Raw genomic sequence first — 24,075 nt, 5'->3', positions numbered from 1 at the left:
ATACATACATACACATATATGTACATATATATATACACACACACATATATATATACATACATATATATATATATATATATATATATATATATATATATATATATACATACACACACATATATATACACACACATATACACAAACATACATTCATACACACATATAGTACATGCATACACACATACACATATATATATATATATGCTGTATCTCTTCAGTGATGAAAAGGAGCTTTCCAAGTTATCTTCAATTATCTAGGTAGATGTCTATTTACTTCTAATTTCACCAGCCTCTTTTTTATTACTTAATCCTGTCTTACATCATTACTCTCCTCACACTACAGCCCAGTACTTCCCCCTGGTGGTTCAGTTGATCCGTGACAGCTTCCCACTAGGCTTCCACGATGTGCAGCCATATGCAGTTCCTAGACTTCCACCTGTGACCATAGGAAATGAGAGACTGCATTTAAGCCAATGAGACATTTTTATTTATTTTTTATGATAAAATGTGTTGTTGGCTTGGAAAGTAGCTACTACAAACAAGTGTTCTCACTAAAAAAAGGCACTGACGAACATGTATGTCTGAATAATATAGACAATAAAACTGATTAAACAGGGCTGGTGGATCACCAGGAACTCAAACTGACTTCTGCTTGACCAGTTTATCTATTGTCATTGGCTCTGTCACAGCAGCCATGCGCCCTATGGACATTATTTTACGTCATTTAGGTTCAATTACCATTTGATTCCATGGTGCAGACAGAGAGGCTCCATGTAAATGCAGCTACCATCATATGGGACAAAGGCTCAATAGACTAATCACGTGGCAGCTGGACATCAAAGCAAAAGATTTTTGTCTTCAATTAGAGCCGTAATTAGTCCAACCAACAATTGGAATTGACCAACAATGCTGGTAATACCTTCCATATAAAAAACAAACAAAATAATGGCAGTGTAATTCTAACTACCTACCTTCCTGTTAGATTTTATTTTCCCAAAAATATTTGTTCTGGGATTCTTTTTCATTTTGCGAAAAAACTAACTTCAGAACAATGTTTTTTTTTTTTTATATAAAACATCATACAAAGAAAATGTAAATCACAGCTCTTGAACAAGCAACACTAGAGGTTTTGACAATCAATAAGATAATACAGAAACATAATACTGTCAAAGACTAAACATCATTATAAATATTTACCTATATACACTCAGATGTTATTTACATTGTAAACTAAATCTTCTACTTGTAACAACAATAACAATCCTACAAAATTATGCTGGACTCTGTTCCAATAGTAAATCACACAAACACTGAGTGACATAGAGCAAAGACAAACCAGCTTGAAGAACTCTTCAGGAAAACAATTAAAAAATAAATCCGTAAACATATTTCAACAAAAATAAGTTATGTTTTGTTAAAACAAACAAACATTTTAAAGTTCTGGTGTCTGTGATTTTCTGCTTCTTTGTCAAAAGGCTAAATTAAAGTTATGACCATTAGTGTTACAAACGTCCAACCAAGAGGAATGTTCATGCGCTTGTTTTCCTGATTTCATTGGTTGAGTCAACTGATGTATCTGCAACATCTGAGGTTTCCAGGGGAGAAAGTACTTTCAGGTACTGCAGGGGAATAACCGTTTGATTCAGTAATTCCACACCTCATTGGCCCACAAATGATTGTGCCGGAGCCAGCATCGAGCAGAGGAAACGTCAAGGGTGAACACCTGATCCTGCGACGAGTTAACTGCTGTGTAGTGAACAATTAGTTTGGGCTGAGGGATGCAGGCTGCAGAGAGGATGCGGCTACTAGTGGAGAGGTACTCGCTCTCGCAGCTTTGAGTCCTGGAAGAGGAGGAGGCAGGACCATCATTTACATACAGATCACACAATGCATCCAGTGTTCCCCCGAATAAACACACACGTTACCTTTTGAGAGTGATGCTGAGAGGGGAAGTGGGGGTCTCTGAATAGTGGAAAATGCCCGTTGCATTGACGGTGATGAACATCTCAAAGGCGAGAGCCAGCTCCACCTCGCCTAGTCGACAGGGGACGATCAGCGCCATAGAACCAGGAGGAGCCGACACGCCTGGGTAGTAACCCATACTCAGAGAGTCTGATGAATATACACATCAGTGTAACCGTTAAATTAAAAGTTTGACAGCTGTCAAAGTCATTCAAGTTTCTTACCTTTCTGATTTTCCTAAATTGCGTTTATGATCCGTATTAATATAAGTGGGGAAGCCAACCAACCAGACGGTTATACTTACGTCTGAAGACTTCCCGAGCCCGGAGCCAGAGGTTTTGCTTGCCTAGTTTTTGCAAAAGCGTCTCCAGCAAAGCATGGTCAACTGCCAGGTTTTTAGAGAGCATGAAGTCCACAGTATCTGAAGCCACAGGAAGTATCTGTCTGTCCACACACACTTGCAGGTGAGAGTTAAACAGAGGACCATACCTGGAGATATCGACCAAGTCTAAAGGAAAACAAAATGTACAATTACATTCAATTATATTGAGCCAGAAACACATTAGGAGTTATTCTTTAGCTTTACGCATCTACTAGAGCTGTCAAAGTCAGCGCTTTATTGTTGCATTAATGCAAATTTGTTTTAGAGCGCCCATATTATGCTCATTTTCAGGTTCATAATTGTATATTGAGGTTGTACCAGAATAGGTTTTCATGGTTTTATTTTCAGAAAACACCATACTTTTGTTGTACTGCACATTGTTGCAGATCCTGTTTTCCCCCTGTGTGTTTAGGTCTCTGTTTTAGCTACAGAGTGAGACATATCACTTCTATACTATCTTTGTTGGGAGTTGCACATGCTCAGTAGTTAGGTAAGATCACATCAGCTAGATAACTCTGTCTCCAGCTTTGGTCAGTCCAAGGCAGGATTCGCTGGGAGACTTCTTCTAAATGAGGTACACTTGTGGACTACCTGCAGAACAGGGACAGGAAGTTTGCTTTTGGAGATTATAGTGAACTAGTGTGTGTGTTGGAGGAGTGTTTTGCCATTGAGAACGAGCTAGCATGTTCTATGGTAAGCCACCTCGTCTCGGCTAGTGACGTAGAAAGCTGTGCGGATGTTGAACAGCTCACCTGAACATCCAGTAACTGCCGTTTGTCCTTTCGCGATTTTCTTTTTCTGTACTTAACTTCTGCATTGAGCATTCTGACATATTTGCCTTTTAGGTTCAACGCATAGCTGTGCTCATTCACCGGAGCAGCTTTGAGTCTGTGGTGTTGATTGGCTATTACTTGTGACAGGTAACCAATCAGATGGTGACTTAAGACGGAAGCCAATGCCGATACCGAGAGATTCTCTGTGCTCCACAGACATTGCTTCTCAGATTCTGCTTGCATTTCAATTGCTAACAATGTTTGATGCTCCTTATTTTTGCTATTCCAATTTGCTGACAGGCAAGCAACGCAATAGAAATTTGTATCAAGGAGTATAGTAAAAAAGTTGATTTCCCTTAACTGTGAGCCATTATGAAATGGTTGGAAAGTGTACTGAGCTCATAGGTTTGACTTCTGTCTTTCACAACTGAGTCAAACAAGTGACAGGTTTGGGTCCCAATCAAATGGCCTTGGTACTGTCTAATACATGTTTTCTCAACCTTAAAGCACAGGTATATTAAGACATATTTGACTGAAAGTGATTAAACTGAGATTCTGAACATTTCAGGCAATTAGAATATTTTTCCCTCTCACCATTTGGCTCGTGGAGCCCAGGGAGATTACAGAGGACCTCCAGCGTGTCTCTGTGAGAGGTTTTCTCAGCCAGACGCATCAACACACGACTCCTGCTCTCCAGATCAGCAGGCTCACACGGCCACAAGCTCGAACTCAGGAACCATTTGTTTTCTGAATTAAGAGATGCATAAACAAAAAGTAAACAACTTTCAAAAGGCACATTTTAACAGAAGTTTCATCTACAAAACGCTATATCCAAATCCAACAAAAAACAGTATACAGGTTTTTGTGTCCTGTGCCTTTTTATTGCTCTTGGGAAGACGGTTAGGGGACCGTGGGGGGCTGCAGATGCAGCCTTTCATGGCCAACCTAGTCTGGACCACTGCCCGACCGGAGACCTTCACCCCCAAGTCAACACACTGCTTGTGGCTTCGCCTGAGGGCTGACTGTGATGATGTATGGATATTGCCATGGGGGGAGAGGTTATGCGCCTCTGATAACCTACCGGGCCTGGCCCCAAAAGATATGGAACCCTGACCCACGTGCGGTGCGGCAGCACTCCCCCTGGCCTTCCTCAGTGTGCCTCTGGGTAGCCAACTCGGGGGTAGACTACATATGTCAGTAACTTCAAATAAAACCAGGCCTCCTAATCCCGTGCAAATGAGCCAAACAAAATTCAGATTTTGTGTGCACAAGGTCCCCAGATGGTACTTATCCCGTGCAAATCGGGCTTTAGGCATAACTGCAATAAATATCCCGTCCGGCTATTGAATGTTAAAACGTCCAATTTTCTTTAAGGATTTAAAGCTATCTCGAATTTACTTTTGACAATCATATCAGGGTGGCAGTAGCTCAGCCCATGGGGAGTTGGGTTGGGAGTTGGCAGGGTCACTGGTTCATGTCCCCTTACGGACCAAAGCAAGGTGGTGGACTGGTAGCTGGAGAGGTGCCAGTTCATCTCCTGGGCACTGCCAAGGTGCTCTTGAGCAAGGCACCGAACCCCCAACTGCTCAGGGCGCCTTTCCATGGGCTGCCCCCTCACTCGGACATCTCTCCATTAGTGCATGTTAAGGTACTGAGCATGTGTGTGTAATTCAGGCCTGTGTGTAATGTGTGTAATAACAACAGAGTGTAAAGTGTAGTTTCCCCTTGTGGGATTAATAAAGAATGTTATTGTGGATTTAATTACCATGGTTATATAATTCTGACCAGCAGTAATGCTATTATGGATTTTAAAATTGTAAGTAAATAAAATAGGAGTGCGGTTGCATTAATTATGTATGGCTTGCGTATTTTTCACCACAATCGAGTTTTTGACACGGTGGGTGCTTACACTAAGTAGAAACACAGGTTACATGTTATATGGTCAGCCCAGCCGTGGCTCCCCATTTACTCCAGGGTCAGAGTCATTACCTCGGAGTGTGTTTAGAGCTCCCTCCAAGCTGCCACTCAGGAGAAAGAGCTCAGTAGCCACAGTGACCAGGTAGCAGCGTGTTGCTCCATCCTCATTCCCAAACAAACCCTTTAGTGTTGAGTAGTTGACTTTGGAAAAGGACAGCACCTCCACCACCCTACGACCCTGCATGCATGCACGCACACAAGAAAGCAACATTATAGCTTCTTAAATGAAACATCTTTTCAAAAATGTGATGTTTGACCAGCCGATACCGATTGTAGCCAATTCCCATTTCATTTTTAACTAATTCACAACACACAAATATTTATTTTCTATCTTTTCTTTAATAGAATTTTTTTTATTTTGCATAGATAATGTTTTGAATAGATAATCGATCGGTAACCTAGGTGTTACCTGAAACCGATGATATAACATCACTGCTCATTTTACACACAGCTTAGCAACAAAACCAAACGCGTAGGGAAGAAGACTACGTTTTTAATGTTGGTTTGGTACAGTATGCATCCCACTAACCTGGAAAGCGTTTTTAACAGTAATGTTAATACAGCGTGTCGGAGGAAAATGGGTCACATGTCTTTTTTTATATTAACTAACGACCGTTACATTCAAGCCAATTCCAAATGGGTTGATGCAAAGCTAATTAGGACCATTAGCTCCACAAAACACACTCTGCATTTCTCAGTATGGCTGTGTTCGGAAACTGGTGTGTTGAAAATCAAGTGACGATAGTGACCTTTTCTGTAGAGTCCATTACAATTTTTTAAACTCCTTGGCTAGTAGCAACTGTGTGGAGGACGACGATGGAGGACGTGGCTACAGTTTGGTTGATATTACTTAGAATTAGGAATGCACCGAATCCAGGATTCGGGTTTGGACGAATGTTTAGCTTTTTGCCAGGGTTCGGTTTCTGTCAGACCTTGCCATCTTTTACACCACCAAACCCTACGCAAGCTACGCTGGCCGACTCAACGACATCGCCGCTGATTACGGGAAGGTGTTAACGTAGGTGGATTGTTCAACGCAGTAGGCTGCAAGACAGTGAAAATGGAGCTAGTTTGCAGAAAAAGTGTTGTTTGGCAGTACTTTCAGTCAAAAGGTGATTCAAGTTAGCTAGATGTTCAATTTGTAATGCAGATTTGTCTCATGGTGGCTAGGACCCTAAACAATACAAAACATCGCCACTGTTAAGATTTGCATATGAAACATACACAAAGAGAAGGACAGTCCAAGCTGAAAACTCCCGTCTGTCAGCCATTCTCTCGGATAATGAGTCTCCCTACAGTGGGACATTCAACGTTAAGTTGTTATATTTAACTATTTTAGAGGCTGTGGATGTTGTTTACATCATTAATTTGTTTACTGTGTTAATGGACTGAGGATAGGAGTAGGATTTGGTGTACGGCAGAATCTTCACCGGTGAATTTGAAACCCCAAGAAACTGGATTTGGTGCATCCCTATACTTAGAATTCCACATGGAAGAGAAACTACACACTATAGTTTAAACTGTAGTAAAAATATGCCAAGTCAGTAGCGTGTATTACTTTTTGTTTTAATGTTAAATCAGTGACGCTAGAAACCTTCAGTGCCATTTAGGAGTCCTCCGAGTGCTAAGATAAAAGGTTTTGTGAATACAGGCCCAGATGTTGATAAGAGACAAGGGTGTGAAAACACACCAAGACGGTTTATTTACCTTAGCCCATTGATGCGTTTTGTGGTATCTGAACATCAGAGAGACTCCAATTCTGCCTAAAAAGCTCGAGATCAGGCTGTCCTCACTTTCATTCTGACACACTAAAAATCAGAATAATCAAATTATCAGCAATTACTATGTAATGTTCTAGGAAAATAGCAATTAGACAGAAGCATGTTTTGGAAACAAATGCAATAAAATAAATATTAATTAAAATAGTATACATATAAATATAAAGTCATTAGTTTAACCTGTCTCGGCAAAGGTAACAAAGGGCAGTGACAACTTGTCTTTGCTCTCAGACAGGAGCGCTATAGCAATGCGACCGCTGATTTTCCCCACTTGGTTGGGATGTTTGCTGGATAGGCAAATGGACCTGAACACCACCCCCATCCGCCTCCAGTCCTCCTGCTTGGTACAAAGCTAAAACATAAAGGCAGGTCTGACTACAATGACAGATGGAACACAAACCATTTAATCCTTGATTAAGTTGACAAAAGTACTCTTCTGGAGAGAAGAACAAACCTCTATTTCCACAATGGAATGGGCCAAGTTGAGGTACTCTGGAAAGCGTGCACTGGTAGATAACCTTTTATAATACATACAAAGATAGAGTTATTAAGTTAAGTAAGTCAGTTATTCAAAAAGATAAATAATGCAGCATTTCAGAAATGAGAGTTATAAATAAGTATGGATGATAATTAACTACTTTTGTTGTAGAGCGATGTGAGGTGAAGATCCACTTACTTGTTACCAGACGTAAGTGAGTTTGGACTGACTGTCTTCTGGAACTCAGGAGTGTTTTTCACACAGTCAAGACAGTCCAAACTCAGCACCAGGCCGGCACCGGCCATCTGTAAACATATATGCACAATCAATTTTTCCACATAATTTTCCAAAAATCTATAAAGATCCTACTGCCCTACGGTAAGTTACGAGTGTAGGAGTCGAGATACCTTGAACGTGAGCTGCATGAGTTCAGGTACAACACCGATGAGACCCTTTTCTCTCACAACGTTAAAGAGGGCCAACAAGAACTCATGGCCAGGCTAGCAAGAGAGGAAGAGGGGCATATTATTATTTTAATGCCTATTAAATGGCTAATTTGAATATACATGCAACCCTATGTAACCATTGAGTGCTTCTCTGCACATACCAAATAGCCCTCTACTGGAATACACAGTGTACTGCAGCAGGGCATTGTGAAAAGACAGATGAAAACCACACTGACCACAATCTTGTGATCCAAGCTGACACTGAGGACTGAGAAGACCTCAGACACCATGCCATTTTTGAGCAGAGCCCAGAGGAGTGTCAGAAGCACCGGCTTGGAGAAGTACGCTCCGGGTGGGTTGTTCCGGTAGTAGCCTGTAAAAACAGCTCCTGGAAACAAAAGGCGAAGGGTTGACTCATGTAAAAGATACCCATGGCGTCAGACAGGTAGAGCAGATAGATAATGCAGCAAAGTAAAAAAAAAAAGGTAAATTAGGACATTGAGTTTAGGGAATGAGATGTTACGGACATTCAAACAGAGGCACTTGCTTAGGAGTAACATTCACACTCTATACATACACTCCCCCATGAACACAGTGAAAACTGTGCCCATTTAGATTTTAATTATTGGATGAATTGAAAACTCACCTGCTTTTTGAAGACACTTTAGATTTTTGGTGAACCGTATCACTGTTTCAATGCACAACTGAAAGAGGGAAAAAGGGAGGTGACTCCACAATTCTGAAATTAAGAGTGGAATTACAGCTATGGCAGAGCAGAGGATGGGTTTTCCTTTGTGATCAACACCCAACTGCAAACTTTTAGCATTAAAGAATACCTCCTCTTTCCAGCCAGTGGCTTTACACATCAGTTCTACAGTATAACTCATAAATCAAAAGTGAAAAATGTAGAGTGAAGATCCTTACAGTGCTCCGATGTGTTCAGTGTTTGGCATGATTCTGGCAAGCTATGAAAATATTATTTGGGCGTACCTTCTCGTCCCCCTCCACAGGCACATGCTGGAAGCGACACTTCTTGAACCCGCAGGAAAGCGTCTCGCTGAAGTACTGCCTGCAGTATTGAGGCTTTAGAGAGGGAGAGAAGTTGTAACATTACTCAAATAAAATTTAAAACTAAAAGTTTCTGGCAGGAGAATATTCAACAAGTTTTTATTAAATATAATATTAACAACCTGAGCGTCTTTGTAGACACTCATAGCCTGCCTTCATCGATGCACATTTTTTAGATAAAACTACATGACTGTTAAACAAGGTAATACAACAGAAACTATATTCCATCATTCTGCCTTCTTTTAGGCACTTAGTAAGATTTTTATGTTAAGTATGTCTAGTACCGATTCATTTTGGTCAGATTCTTAGGAATAATTTGAAAAAACAATCCATGCTAAAGCCAATAAATGCGTTTATAAATCAGGACTTCTTGTGGAAAGTTGGTGACTGTTCTTTATTTGATGAACACTTACATTAGATTTGTGTCTCTTGAATGCTGTCATGTTTACTGGGTTTGGGATCCATGGCGCTGTGGAGAGAGCAGTGGAGCAAAAGAACAGTCATACCCAGCAACTCAAGTTTTAAATAAGGAACTCTGGAGGGAACATTTGCAAATGAATGACACAATCACAAAAAGAGTTATCCATGCAAACAAGATACAAGGGAAACCAGTTTAAACCCCTCACCATCTCTTGTGGTCATAAGAGGAGGGATGTGTTTACGGAAGGAGTTTACATTCTGGATGGGCAGGCTCCTATTACAGGACATAGATACAGTGGTTATCAAAACAAAGACCGATTAAGTGGGCCGAAGAAATGCTTCATTGTGTGACGTGTGCAAACAGCTACCTCTCCAGTCCTCCGTTGACATGATTGTTGTTGGCATCAGGCTGACACTGTTCAAAAACACATAACAGACTTAACATGAAGAAGTTGTTGTAGTAACCAATCCTCTTGCATGCATTATGTTCATTACTTCTTCCAGGACATCTACTCTTAATGCAGTAGTCCCAATGTTACTGTAGAAGTACAGGGTATTATAATTTCCTGTAAAATCCTATTTTGATTAAATCTATTGTGCATAGTTTCTGCCGTCCCCATGAGGAATTCTAAGTAACGACAATACAACTGTCGGCGAGTCCACATGATACAGCCTCCCGTGAACGCGCACCGCCACTCCCCCATCCCTCTTCCATGCAGTTGCTAGTAGCCAAGGAAGATACGGAGGATTAAAGAAACATGGACTCCTCAGAAGAAGTAATCATCTTCATTCAGGTTTCTGCGCAGGAAAGTCACCGGACGACACAATCTTCTGAACATAGTTACGCTGAGAAATCCAGAGAGAGTTGTGTGGAACAGATCAACAACTCATTTGGCAACGACTTTAATGTAACGGACATTTATTAATATCAAAAACCTACGCACTAAAGCTTTAAGCTACGACATTTATTTTGAATGGTATCAAACACTCTTGGTTATTTAGTTTTGTAATGTTAATGTGGGGAGGCACAGGGAGCATTTTTGCAGAAAAGACACTGTTTATATGTGTTCTGCCTTGCATTAACATGCTGAAATAGAGTCCCAGGGAACTTGTCCACTACATGACACAACTTTAAACCCACTATAAATACTAAACTTTTTTGCATCATGTGTATCCAAAGTTATTTTATATATGTATAAATATGCTCTTGGGACTGTGCACCAGGTCCCCCCCCTCTTTGTTCTCCACTACCTTTACTTAATATTTTATATTTTTATATTTTGAGTCGACACTGTGAAAGGGGTTGCTTCAATCTCGTTGCACAAGTACTGCACTTGTGTATAATAACAATAAAGGCATTCTATTCTATCTATACTACATTACTTTGGGTTTCTTGTCCGTTGCAGGCCATGTGTTGCTTAGCGTTTCGGAAGAGGTGCTGCTACACCGGGGTCTCCATGGTCGGCTGTCGCTCTCATCTGTAAAATGCACACCGAAAAAAAAAAAAGGAACTCATGAGATGATCTTTGGATATATTAGATCACACACGCGCACATGTACGATGAAGGCACATTAGCTATATCTGCAAGCAGATTTAAGCATCAGAAATGTACACTAAATACATCTTCTGTTGAAGAGATTTATAACTTTTTGCATGTTGTGTTGTCTCTAAAATTACTCATCATTGCTCTGTTTTTTCTTACTGGTGCACTCGTCATACCTGTGATTTCAGGACTCTTGCAGTAAACTGGGCTTAAGCTGAAACACAAATAAGATTTCATTTTTATTCCATTTGTAATAATTGTAATTGTTAAATACATAACTAATCTGTAAGTGTAAGGAGATGCTATCAAATATGAGAGCTTACCTTTGATCCAACTGTAGAAATGCTTCACCTCTCTTGGGTGACAGTGTTTTCACCACTCCAACAGGTCTGGTTTTAGGGGCCTCAGTAACTCTGATGGGACCTAGTTTCAGCAATCTTTCCTGGGGCACGTTTTCAAACAGCTCTGGGTCGTCCTGGATCACATCAACAAGCAGGATATCCTGCTCGTAAGCTGTGAACTCATCCAAAATGCCGCACTGAGTATCACCAGCTGCCTCTGCAGAGGCTGTTTCATCCCTTTCACTACCTTCTTTTTCAGATGGACTAGATCCCTCTTCTCTAGAAGAACAGGCCTGACCCTCATCACTGAAGGCTCCACCATCATCGTCATCACTGCTGGGAGAAGAGCTGGGGTTTTTCAGAGCACCCGAGGTAAGAGCTTCCTTTATTTTTGGGTCGAATGGAACTTGTCCAGATTTTTTGTTACCCTGTTCCACATCATATTCACTACCAGTTCCAGCCTGGCTTTCCTTTTCAATATCACCATCATCCACATCTTCGGCACTGCTTAGAGAAGACTGAGGATCCCTTAAAATAGTATTGCAATTTGTTGAGACTCTTTCCATCTCTTCACTACCATGTTTAAGATAATTTGTGCAATATGAGTTTTCATTATTGCTACTCACAATTTGGAGCATGTGACATCTAGGTAATATTTTGTGTTTTCTGGTGTTTTTGATTTCCTTCTCTTCATCTGAATAGTCTGAGCTTTGGGGCAGGAGGCTTTTTCTAGGGCACCCTTGTGGTGAAGTGACAGGAGAGAGCAGTGGTGGAAGCATAAACTCACTTGAGCTTGTTTCTACACACTTTTCTGTGTGGATGTTATGCAATGATCTCTCCTTTAAAAGAGCATGGTTAAAGGGGCTTGTATTATAATATGGCTCCAGTGTTGGTGGACTCGTGTCTGTGAGAATCCCTTGGTCACTTTGTTGCTCATCTTGAGGGAGCAGGAGAGAGGAATCACATGATTCAAAGGCGTCAGAGGTGCTTGGAGGAGTCCATGAAGTCATTTGGGTTTCTTCACAGTAGAACAATGCTGTTTCTACAGTTTTGAATATACATTTGGGTGACGCGCTTGCAGAATGAGCTTCAGCCAACTCAACACCTTCGACTTTCTTCAGTAGGAATGATGAAGTTGGGAGTGGGGATGGTGTGGCCGTCAGGCTGCTAAAACCATGTGTAAATGGAGATGACATGGGAGACAAAGTAGTGGCAGTTTCCCAGTCAACCAGGCCAAGTGCGGAGGGGGAAGGGGTAGACATGGAGCTGTCACTTTCAGGTTCATTAACTGGTGAAGATGAGGCTGAGACTGTGTCTGTGTCAGACTCTCCTCCATGCTGACTTGGGTTGGAAAGAGCAGCAGTATCTGAGGAAAGACCTGCTAATGATTCTTTTTCCCCCATGACGTGAGGTGCAAACTCCAAAGAGTATGAAGACATATTACCATGTGTTTTTCCATTCCTCCCTGCTAAAATGCTCTCTCCATCCTCTTCTCGCTTCTCTCCGTTTTGATGAGAAACCTGGTGGGCTTTGCCTAAAGAGGTGTCTGTAGGTGTATCTGGGAGCAAGTCACTGGTTCGGTTGTTAGATGAACATGGCTGATTTTGATCTAATGAGGAGTTGCCGTTATGTCCAGCTGATGGATCGGCTGGACAGACTGTGGTACTAGTAGGCACTGTAAGGGTCTGGCCACTGTTAGAGAAGGGCCAAGACATGTATGTGCGTGCACATGAAAATGTAATTTTTCCGAGATAGGCCCTTACTCTTTGGCATGTGAATGACTCTAGGTTAACTGTGTCCACCTTGTCACTCTGACAGAACAGTTCTGAGGACATTTGCGCTGCATCGTTTTTTGTGGGATTGTCAAGCTCACAACAAGGTTTCTTGTGGACACAGTTTTCTTTCACAGCTGAGCCAAAAGAGCTTTTGCCCCCAACCTCATGCTCTAAACATGACTGACTGTCATCAGACATCCAAGTGCGTGTTTTCTCTTTGTGCCTAGGGTCACTTCTTCCTGGGTCTTTGTGACGGATGCTTTCTAACTTTGGAGTGGATGGTAAAATCCCATCTTTAACACTATCCCCAAGCTTTATTCTTTTGTCTCTGTGAATATCAGATCCCATTAGGCAAGATCCTGGCCCAGGATCCTCCTCAACATCTCTGTCAAACATGCCAGTCCTGCACTCCCCCTTTTGTATATGTCCACCTAATAAAAAAGACCCAGATAGAGTTGCAGAGCCTTCACTTGTCCAACTGTTGAGGGAATGACAAGTGGTTTGACTGGATAACATCTGCACATCTGTGCATTTTTTCCGGTGTCTTTGGTGTTCAGTCAGACTCTGAGACAGACAGACGCTCTTCTTAGACTGAATTCTGTGACAAGCGTTCATGTCCCGTTTGAAGCAACGCACAACCTTGGTTTTGAGAACATCCGGTAACACAAAGCCACAATCATGACTAAAAGCATCACATTTTTTAGCTATGTCACAAAGCATCACTTTTGGATACTTGTCTATCCATATGATAATCTTCCTGGAGGTCTCAGTGAATGCATTTGCTTTCTTGATCTTAAAATCAACCGTAGACTGCTTTGGCCCTGGGCCACTGCCTTCTAGTCTTTGCTCACCAAATGTCTTCTGCTGAGAGTAAATGTATTTACAGTCACCACAGCTGGAGGCTCTTACAGCTCTTCTCAAAGATCCTTCTGAACCAGGAATTCCCGTGGGGTTTGGGTGCATATTTCTATCGATGTCTGCAAGTGGAAACAAACAATTGTTAGGTAGAGCATCAGTCCCTATCTGTAATCTATCAGCACAGAAAGGTGTTTTTTGGGGGTTATGGTAGACAGTAGATGAGACGAAAAGCTTGGAGGAGCAGCTTTTATCAGTTGTTTCTCATTTCTTACCAAGACACAGATTTGCCAAATCAACCTATTAATCCGCCTACGTGAAGACCTTTCCCTCGTATAACACTATTGATAAAGCATATATTTCACCCTTTGTGTGGCATTTTTTTCAAGTGCAGCAGCTTGTTCACTTCATTCTGATCCGCCAAGCTGTAATGGGGTTCCTGACTCTCCACTATTAGGTGTTATAACGTGGAAAACATCCACCTGCAGTGGTTGTTCTCCCCGCATCCCCTCACCAAGGAGCAGCAATGAGCCCTTTCCACAGTCCAAAACAAACTTGGACAAGCCACACAACAGGTGAGGTTTATGCTTTCTTGGAGGCATCGTCAAAATGTAGGTTTTAGTTTCCCAACTTGTTGGTTTAGCAAATCAATTATCTGGGTCTGTCTTCTGGACAGTGGCTAAGACAATCCCAAATGGGGCAACACCAATAAACCATGTTTTTAAATCAGCTTTTTGGTGAGTGGAGAAAATGACACCATCCCATTGGAAATATGGAATAATTAGGCTAACTACCCTTTTAATGACTAGCCATATAATCAAATTGGTAAATCCAGCTCAGACTGTGACACAACAAACCAACAATGTAGCACAGTTACCAAAAGTACTTGAAGTAAACACCCCCAAGGGTCTAAGCTAGCAGAGAATCTCAGCAGAACATGGCAGTTAATGTGAGTTAACATGAAGGGGGTTAGCTACCCCACTGCTATTTGCTGCCAAGTTAGTATCTTATTTAATTCAGTATTCAAAAAAAGAATATGGGGTCTGTACCTAGCTCTTTTTGATGTTTTAAGTCACTTATTATAAATTATCCCTACGTTATCCACTGACGTGAAGTAGTTTTAAGTGAGGATAGGATTTAGCCGCGTCGTTAGCTTAGCTAGCATCTGACACGTTCCAGCACGCAATTAGCCAAAGTTAGCTAAAAGCTTTTAACAACCAAAATATCCTCAATTGAAAACTTAGCTGGACAGTTATGCCTGTTATTTTACACCCTTATGGATAGTCAACTAACCAAATAGAAGCAAACAACACGGCTAAAGACATAAGCTAAAGTGCACCTTACTTGACAGTCCAGTGGGTATCGACCGCGCTCCCGTCGGCACTCGTCTTGCATTTGCAACAGCAGGCTGAGGAGGATCACACCCAATGGGCCTGGCCTTCACTTTGCTCCTACCCTTTCCACCTCTGTCCCTGGCACTTTCAGCAACACGAGTATTCCCTTGTCTGGATTTACAACTACCAGAAGATGTGTCCACATTAGCCTTTAGATCGACTAGAGTCTTGTTCTTTGTAACCTTGCTTGTGGTCAAGGGGGCCCCGCTACTTAACTTCATTTGACAAGACATTGAGGAGACTGTGCGCCTCGGCTTTACCCGGCGGTGGATCTCTGTCCGTTTAAATAAAGCACCGTCTGAAGCAGAGTCAGTGCACAGCCAACAAGTAAACCTCAGTCTGAGATTGCAGAACGTTTTGAGGCTGTGCAACCTACACTTGCTCCTGGTGTTTGGTTTGCTCTGCTGATACTTGCCTCTAGTGTACGGCCCCTGTTGTGTATCAACCACCACACTACCATTCCCTTTGCATGGCTGATAATTATTTCTTCTCCTTGGCTTCTGCGTACCAACGCAATTCTCCTCCGACTCTCCTTCAGCGATAATACCGGTTGTATCGGTTACATTTTCAGGGCCTAATTGTTCTGTTTTAGAGGTTTGGACAGGTTCACTGCTGCTAGGGACGGATGTCGTGTCTTTTTTCGGGACTGGTTCAGAAACTTGTTGGTTTTCCACTTGTATTTTGGAGTCAGTTGTAAAATTATTCAACGACTTTGAGAGTCGTCTCCGTCGCGGCACTGGCTGACCAACAGGGTTTTTTAACGCCACTCGGTTAAGTTTTATTCTGTTAGAAGATGATAACATGCTGTCATTTAAAACAATGACTATCGAAAGCTAAAAAAAAATAAAATAATACTTGCTTAATAAAAAGTGCTTTCAAGAAAAAGGCAAACTCGCTGTGATTAAACCTGCGTAACGACGTCAAAACTAGTCTCGAGCGACCCTACCGTTTATCTTTCCCTGCTGCTCTGATTAACTACAAATTGACAAGGGAACGAAGGTGTGATGGTCACTGTGCGCACGCGCGAGGTGTCAAACGCTATTACATGTGAGGATATTTCTTTCTATTTCTATACATAAAGCCCATGCACATTATGGATGTAATGTTGCAATACTTTCACTGTGTGTTTGTAGTGTATGACTAATAAATACATTAACTACATAAATAAATAAACAAGACGTAAAGACAGAATCTAAATAACTCTTTAGAATAAAGCTGTAGAAGTAGAAAATAAAACCATGGGACATAGGAAATTAAAGTGAAAATAAAAGTATTTACAGATGCAGATATAGGAAACAAAACATGCACATAAACTAAATATAGATATTTCACAAAAAGTATAAATCATGGTATATTTTATGGATTATTTTAATTCCTGTCATTAAATATTTATAGAGAGATTTAATCACAGATTTGAAAGAAATCTGAAACTGTATTAAGAAACACAAAATGTAGGACTGTTCTACACTTGAATTATGAAACCATTGCACATACCGGTAAGGGGCAGCCTGTTAGATATAATATATATATATATATATATATATATATATATATATATATATATATATATATATATAATATTTTGTGAATAAACATGGATGCACAGTCAAATGAGTCAGCCTGGGATTCAGTTCTACTGAACAAAGTAAATCAAATATTATTATCCTGAAGTTATTGGAGTTGATTTATCATGGCGACTGTAGCCCCGGAGCATGATTTGACCATACACCATTGCTACACCACGCACACAGGCTGTTTGTACAGCTGTTTATGCAGCAGGGCTAGCAAATGGTGTGTATGTGTGTGTATACTGTATATACAGTATATATGATGCATTAAGGTATTTTTTCTGGGGGAACATTTCCTTTACATAGAAATACTCAATTATAATATAAAAATAATGTAAAACAAGAGAATATTTGACATTATGCATTGTGTTCAAAGTCAAACGTTAAGTATCTGTAGCTGAAGCCAATAATAACAGAGTCTATGGAGGGAGAACAACTTGCAATATACTAATTTATACGTATACATGCAAAAGCAATTCAATCTGAGGTTCAGTTTTTGCAGAGACTTTATCAGAGAGTCACAGTATCAGCCTTTAACATGTACAGTATTTTCTAAGTCATTTAAATAACCACAGACATATTTTTGAAGTATTCTTTTTATTTATTTGGGGAAAATACTATTCTAATCACAAATGCCAGCATCCTTGTTGTCTATGTGTTTTATGGGGTGTGATATAGTTTTGTTTGTGGTACCTTTTGTCTGAATTTACAAGGATGATGATGCAAATACAAATATATTTCACACAGATTTGGACAAAGTCCTAATATTACAGGTAAATAATCACTGTTACATCAGACATAAGAAAGTATAAAGCACAGATTTAAGTCCTTCAAACCAGCGGCAAAAGCATGTGAGGACGTGAGGGGTGAGGGTGAGACCCTGGTGTTGGGAAGTAGCCGGTCCCTGAATTGCAGCGGCCTGATTCACAACACCAGCTGCCCCGCCCCACCGAGCCAGCAGATGTCACCCTGACGGAGGAAGAGGTTTTCCACTGGAAAGCAGAGAAGTGGTTCCATCTCATCGCGTCCTCCTCGGGGTGGCAGAGTCTGCTCCCTCTCTTCCTCTCTCTCCTAATCTTCGCAACATCTGTGACAACTGTGAAAAGAGAACATGCAAATTAGATTACGAGGAAACCATTCGAGGGGAGGAGAGAGACACCGAGGCATGTGGGAACTTTCTCTGGGTTCCTCACGTTGAGTACTCATCCTACATCCAGACGTGGGGGATTTTGGGAGCCCCACTTCTCCACCTGACAAGACATTAGACCACCCATCACCCACAAGCCCCTGCTTCAGCTCCCCGGTGCTTCTGCACTCCGCGGCTCCAACAACATCCTTTATGCAAATTTTATAATCACACCACAGCAATGAGGGATGTGTGTGTGTGTGTACGTACAGTAAAGAGGGATATAAGCTTTTACTTAACATATGAAATGAGTTGGGATTAGAATGAGATAAAGAGTCGAGTGAAGAGCAGAGGGAGCGTAACGAGAGAGGTCACTCATAATTCTGCGTCTATGAAGCACTTTAAATCTTCTTGACTGCGCTCACAGGCGTTGCAATAGCACACTGGGCTCAACTGAGGGATAAAAGAACACCGGCAGTTTCCCCAATAAGTGTGCACTTCAAATTAAAATGTTGTAGAATATCAGCACGATGAAAGGAGAGAAATAAATCAGGAGCATTGACGTAAGGTATAGGGTTCCAGTGTCTGTCCGGGGACAGAAGACTAGCTAGAAGTCTGTTAATGGCTGCCACTAATGGCTATTATCATGAACTGTTCTTCTTTTGATTATTTTCTCCATTAATCATCTACATATTTAGCCTCTACAGTGTCAGAAAAAAAGAGAAAACAATGTGTCACAAAAGACAAAGAGAAGCATAAAGTCCTACATAGGAGGTTTATGGCTTGACGCAGTGGTCCAGGGTTTGAGTCGGACCTGGGACGATTTTCTGCATGTCTTCCCCCTGTCTCATCTAGCTGTCCTGTCTATTAAAAGATGGAAATGCTCATAAACATAATCTTTAAAAAGAAAAAATAGTGAATAGCTGTCAAACAAAATAATAGGAGAAATAAGAAATGCTTATTATTAACAGAGCTAGACAGAGACACATGGGGAGGTAAGTTAAAATCCAACTATGCACTCAGTAGGTGATGGGAAATTAATGTCAATTTCCTGACAGAGAAATATGTTTATAAAAGATATGAATAAGACATCATGCTTTCCTTCGCGTGTTCTGCCTCTGTTTCTGTTTGGCATGTAACACATCAGTTGTTCATCCTCGCACACTTGCCTCCTTCTGTGTTGCTGTCCACTGAGAAATGCCTCTCTAGAGAAAAAGTACGTTTAATTTTATTACGAATAATATTAGACATTGCATTACAGTGGCCCCTTCTGCAGATAATTCAAGCATATGCACATCACTGTAAAAAAGAAATTGTGCAAGCAAGCTTTAGCTACATTATCTAAGTCACACTTGCATATATTTATATGTATATACAGTATATTATGTTGCATTGAAATATTCTATCAATGTGCATCTTTATGAAATTAGGAGTTGAGGCAGTTTAAATATTCAGACTCCTGTCAAAGCATAAAGCAGAACGTGTGAAGCATTGTTCATTTGTGTAATGTAAGTAACCCTTTTTTTAGACCCTTACTGAGGAATTTGTTGCATCCCAGTCTTTTCAGTCACCCAGTCTTAATACCAGGCATTAGATTGTGGGGGTGGAACTATAAGGACCTATATTTTCTTGCATTCACGTCTACATCTTTGTCTTTCGCTGGACCGGTGTGAAGCTGACAGTAACGCGAGCAACTGAATTCCTTTAAATAGCCCTGCCTGCCTCATCATATGGTTGCTATGGCAGCCAGCCCCTCGTTTCAAGATAACGTCCACATGCTTCGAGACACCTCCTCCACCTGAATGCTATAGAGCCACGCTGCTGCTCGGGGGGGGGGGGGGGGGGGGGGGGGGGGATTTGCCGAAGCGATGCAGCCACTTAATGGCACATATGAATAATGTTTTGTGTGTCTACATGTCCACGGTGTGGGAAATAATCAATAATATGAGCTATGCATCGGCTGTCGTGGCGGCTTCGCTCATTGGGTGATTGAAAGAAAGAAACAATGCACTTATTGGAAAAAAAATGTTGTTTGAAGGATATGAGGGAGGAAAGAAGAAAATGTTAAGCAGGTAGAGAAGGAAAATGAGGCAAAAAATCTGAGACAAGATCAAAAGGGAAACAGAGAAGTGAACAGCTGGTACGAGAAATGGAGTGATACAGAGAGAAATGAAGGGTGAAAAAGAGGATGAATGATCCGTGACATTTTTGAGGGAATGTGGGAAATTAATGAAAGGAATTGAAAGAAAGCTGTAGATAGGAGAGCATAAGGCAATCTTGTCAAAAAGGTCTTTCTTTTCTTAATAACGCCCATCGCCCTGACTTTTTCTACCAGCCCGTTCCCATCTCCTCTTCTCTTTCCTGCCGTTCCCAGCCCCCCATCCTTTGTCCTGCTGCTTCTCTCTCTTCGGATTTTACCCAAGCATATGTTAAACTGAGGGTCAAACGGGACTTTAAGAGTGCAGGATTGTAGGCGGCACGTACATGAATGTACCTCACAAGCTGACTTTGTCCTGAATCTCTTCCCTAAGTGCACTTAGGAAACTATTGTTAGGCCTAAAGGTGTGGAATCAATTCGAGGGGGAGAGGCGGAGGCAGACGGTATCAGCAGGTTCCACGTATTTAAAGAGCTTTTTTAATGCTGCCTGGAACTGAATTGAAGATCAATTTAACAAGCAAATATAGAACAAGAACTGTCTACAGTGGGATATTTCTGATTGACAAAAATTACAGGAACTACTGCCATCCCATCAATAGCATTATTTTAATTTATGTCAAATAATGCCATAAATTCATAAAAAAGTACCCGATATCCAAATATGTTAAAACCTGCATAATCTGTAAATAAAGGTGCTTCAAAAAATAAAACTTCATTAAATTTAATAAAAAAATAAAGAAATTGCACACACTTGGAGACCATGCGCATTTAGCAATATAGTAGATAAACAAACCAGGCAGACACAGGTCTAAATACAAAGTCTATATGTAGCCGGATATATTTTGAATTTACCTCGGGAAATCTATCTAAATGTGTATTAGATGACATTAGTTTGCAGTCCTCACAGGGATCCTCTCTCTTTTTTTCACGCAGCCTAAAAGGGAGACAAATCAGTACAAGGGTGGTCAAGAACAAAAATCCATATGCAGCGGTTCATGTTTTGAATTCATTTTAGTGATGAGGAGTCCACAAAAGACGAGAAGTCGAAAAGAGGTTGATAAAGATGGCACCCTCAATTTCCTCTTAAAACACACAGGCAGGCTGATTGCATTTGAGAGAGTTGGGCGCGCCTCAGCATCTCCTAATGCGTCTGTAAATTGAGTTGGAAAACGACGGCTGTTGTCTGCACTCGTGATGGAAGCCAGGGAGGCAAAAAGCTTTTGCTGTGGGGAACATCCTGCCCATCTCTGTGTTTTAGACCCACACCATTAACCAGCAGACCGCCACTTGTGTCAAATCACTATTCTCCTTTATTCAGCATCATGCTGAGAAAGACAGAAGCTTTAATAATGTCTCTCGTTTTACTTTTCCCCTTTCGATGTGTGCCGCATCGCCTATTTCGCTGGCTTTTAATCAGATGATAAATGACTGTTAATTGAATGAACAGTCTCCAGGATCAGGATGCATTATTTTGTGCATTAGTATTACCTGTAGCGACACACTGGGAGGCTGAGAGTTGTTAGGGAGGGCATGAATAGAAATTACTTTGTGTTTTGTGTTCGCTATTATTGGGAAGCTGTGGAGGTCAGCTCTGAGAGCAGCAGTGATAAAGAGACTGGCTGAGTTTTTGCCAAGCATCCAATTCCTCTTTACTTAGGTCTAACACACACGCACGCACGCAGACCGCTGTCCTCATGTTCCCTGGACATCAATATGTTTCCAATTAAATAGGTTAACAACAAAAAAATTCTCTACCCTGGCATTTCTGACCTTCTCTCTTTTATGGTCTTGTTTTGTAATTATTATGAGCATATCGGTCAATACCAGAAACTCTTTTAAATAAGCCACTGGTCGCTCTGCGTACTGTAGCTTTCTAAGAGCTCATAGAAATATAATACTCCTAAATGTGCTTTTGTGATGATCAACCAGAACAATTCAGTCAGTATATAAAATAACACATAAATCAGGATCATATTCTATGCAATCATAAATTGTACTTTGGGATCTATTTCATGTGGGCTTTTTACAGTTGTTAGTTCTTTTTAATTGATTACAGGAAAAATGCCTGAATTCAGATGTGCTTTTACTGGTCTAGTGTATTTATAGACATTGAATAAATGGCTCCATTATATCCATAGAGGAATAGTTGTCAGAGAGTGTGAGAGAAGCCTTATTCACTCCAATCAGTAGTAAATTGCTGAGGTATCTCTCTCTCTCTCTCTCACACACACACACACACACACACACACACACACACACACACACACAAAAATGTTCTGTTGTGAACGTACAGCGGTGTGTTTCCTCATCATTGTTGACTTTCTCTGCTGTAGCGCCGTCGTTTAATGTGACCACACTACTGCTTGGCAAATGCATCACAACCAGCGGCAGGAGATTTTAATATGTAAGCCCGACCCTCGTCTGTCACATTCAAGCCTCGCATTCACACACACACACACACACACACTCTTTTTCTCTCTCTCTTACATGAGCACACCCACACAACTGAGATAAGGCCTTAGCGTTGGTAGTAATTTAGATCAGCTTTGTCTTTTTACAGTGTCTCCCTGATGAACTGTAAAAAATGCTAGCACTTGCAGTATATGAATTATTACCAAAACCGCACAGCTTTAACTTAATCCAGTGATCTGTGCGTGTAGAGTAATATCAATGGGAGAAAAAGTGGGTATGTAAATGGAATGAATGCTGCTTATCTTAGTGTGTGTGTGTGTTTAAAAAGGTACCCACCTCTGAAAGCTGCATAGATATTATATTGGAATAGTGACCTTAAAGGATTCGTTGCTCTCTTTGTGTTGAAGCATAAAGAAATACAAACAATGAAAAATTGGTTTTTGTGCTACAATTAAACATCTGCATGTCTCTGGATCTATTGACTGTTATAAATCAGGACCAGTGATGGATGGCTGGGGATTGCCCCCCTTCTCTCTCTCTCTCTCTCTAATATAAGTATATTATCTGATTGTCTGGCCTTTGGTTTAAATGCAGATCCATAAATTTACAAGTTGCTGCCTGATGCTTGGAGATGATTTTGGCACAGAGGTGTGCCAAAGGCACACTAACCCTGATGACTCCTGCGGGTTGCCAGTTCTGGGCAGGGTAGGGCCGGCCTGGCTGGATGGATGGATGGATGGATGGATGGGTAGATAGCTGGCTGGGTGGTCGGCTGGGTGCAGGGCTGGCTAAGGCAGAGAGCTGTAAAGAAACAACAAGGTCAGCTGTTTGGTAAAACACATTCAGCACCTTAATGCTTGTCTGTGAAAACGCCGACGTTCTGAAGATGGTGGACGTGAAGCTGAAAGGGGCAACTCCCAGGGCCGTTGCTATCTAAAGCGTAGAGTCGAGTTTTATTTTCAAAGCTGTACGTAGGATTTTTTGTACAGCTTCTGGGAAACAAATCATCAAATTTTACAGTAAGCCAGTTTGATATAATGGCTTCCACAGTTGAGGTATATTGAGGTTAGTAATTATGGATTACCAGAGATCTTCGGTGAGCAGAGACTTCCCCTGACACAAAGCAGTCAGGAAAAAGCAGAAGCAGGATTACTCTCACATAGAGTTAGCACAAAGACACAGGCAGAACACATACACCTAGACAAAGAGGCGAACACACAGAGACATAGGCAAGCGCAGCTATACACGCACACACCTGAGACCTACACACTCTTGTCGGCCATCACAGACAGCGTGCCGGCTCGGCAGCCATTTTGCAGGGCTGCTCTAAAATGTTCAATTAGGGTAATTGTTGCTCACGCCACCATTTCTCGACGTTACAGACATCATATACGCAATATAGGAACATTTCAGTCACGGTGCGACTATGCTCACCACATAGTACCGAAATTATAGACGAAAATCCTGATTCTGTGTCTCCCGATGTCTTTTCTCGGTGCAGAGGCCCCATAGTGTAAACCAGGACATATATGACGGAAAGGATGTTGGTTATTGTGCAGCCATGTGTGAACTCCACATGGTTGTTAATGTATGTACATGGCTCGTTGTAAAGTATGTG

At 41.3% G+C, this 24,075-nt stretch overlaps 1 protein-coding gene across 2 annotated transcripts; it reads right to left on the bottom strand.

Annotated features, from left to right (window-relative positions):
* Positions 1-1,042: 1,042 nt before the first annotated feature.
* Positions 1,043-16,185, bottom strand: topaz1 (testis and ovary specific PAZ domain containing 1). Of its 2 annotated transcripts, none has more exons than XM_034892653.1 (20): positions 15,144-16,185; positions 11,152-13,921; positions 11,005-11,042; positions 10,668-10,762; positions 9,653-9,699; positions 9,491-9,558; positions 9,278-9,333; positions 8,787-8,879; positions 8,443-8,500; positions 8,033-8,184; positions 7,758-7,850; positions 7,549-7,655; positions 7,327-7,390; positions 7,053-7,224; positions 6,802-6,902; positions 5,107-5,272; positions 3,712-3,864; positions 2,267-2,470; positions 1,926-2,112; positions 1,043-1,841 (listed from the first exon to the last, which is right to left on the bottom strand). In XM_034892653.1, exons 1-20 carry the CDS (start codon positions 15,994-15,996, stop codon positions 1,643-1,645), a joined length of 5,676 nt encoding a protein of 1,891 aa, XP_034748544.1. In that variant the 5' UTR covers positions 15,997-16,185; the 3' UTR covers positions 1,043-1,642. The 2 variants fall into 2 exon arrangements, with proteins under 2 accessions (XP_034748544.1, XP_034748546.1); XM_034892655.1 differs by having other exon boundaries at positions 15,702-16,185.
* Positions 16,186-24,075: the final 7,890 nt, after the last annotated feature.

Source organism: Etheostoma cragini, chromosome 14 (genome assembly GCF_013103735.1).
Source record: "Etheostoma cragini isolate CJK2018 chromosome 14, CSU_Ecrag_1.0, whole genome shotgun sequence".
In the NCBI taxonomy this organism is placed as follows: domain Eukaryota; kingdom Metazoa; phylum Chordata; class Actinopteri; order Perciformes; family Percidae; genus Etheostoma; species Etheostoma cragini.
The sequence above is the reverse complement of the archived record's forward strand: the minus strand, read 5'-3'. Positions and strand labels throughout refer to the sequence as shown.

Excerpts from the sequence above, each read along its gene's own strand:
- topaz1 (XM_034892653.1), bottom strand. The coding sequence starts at position 15,996 with ATGTTATCATCTTCTAACAGAATAAAACTTAACCGAGTGGCGTTAAAA. Across the intron at positions 13,922-15,143 it reads GATACCCACTGGACTGTCAA|ACATCGATAGAAATATGCAC; the intron begins GTAAGGTGCACT and ends TTCCACTTGCAG. Across the intron at positions 11,043-11,151 it reads TTTCTACAGTTGGATCAAAG|CTTAAGCCCAGTTTACTGCA; the intron begins GTAAGCTCTCAT and ends TTTGTGTTTCAG.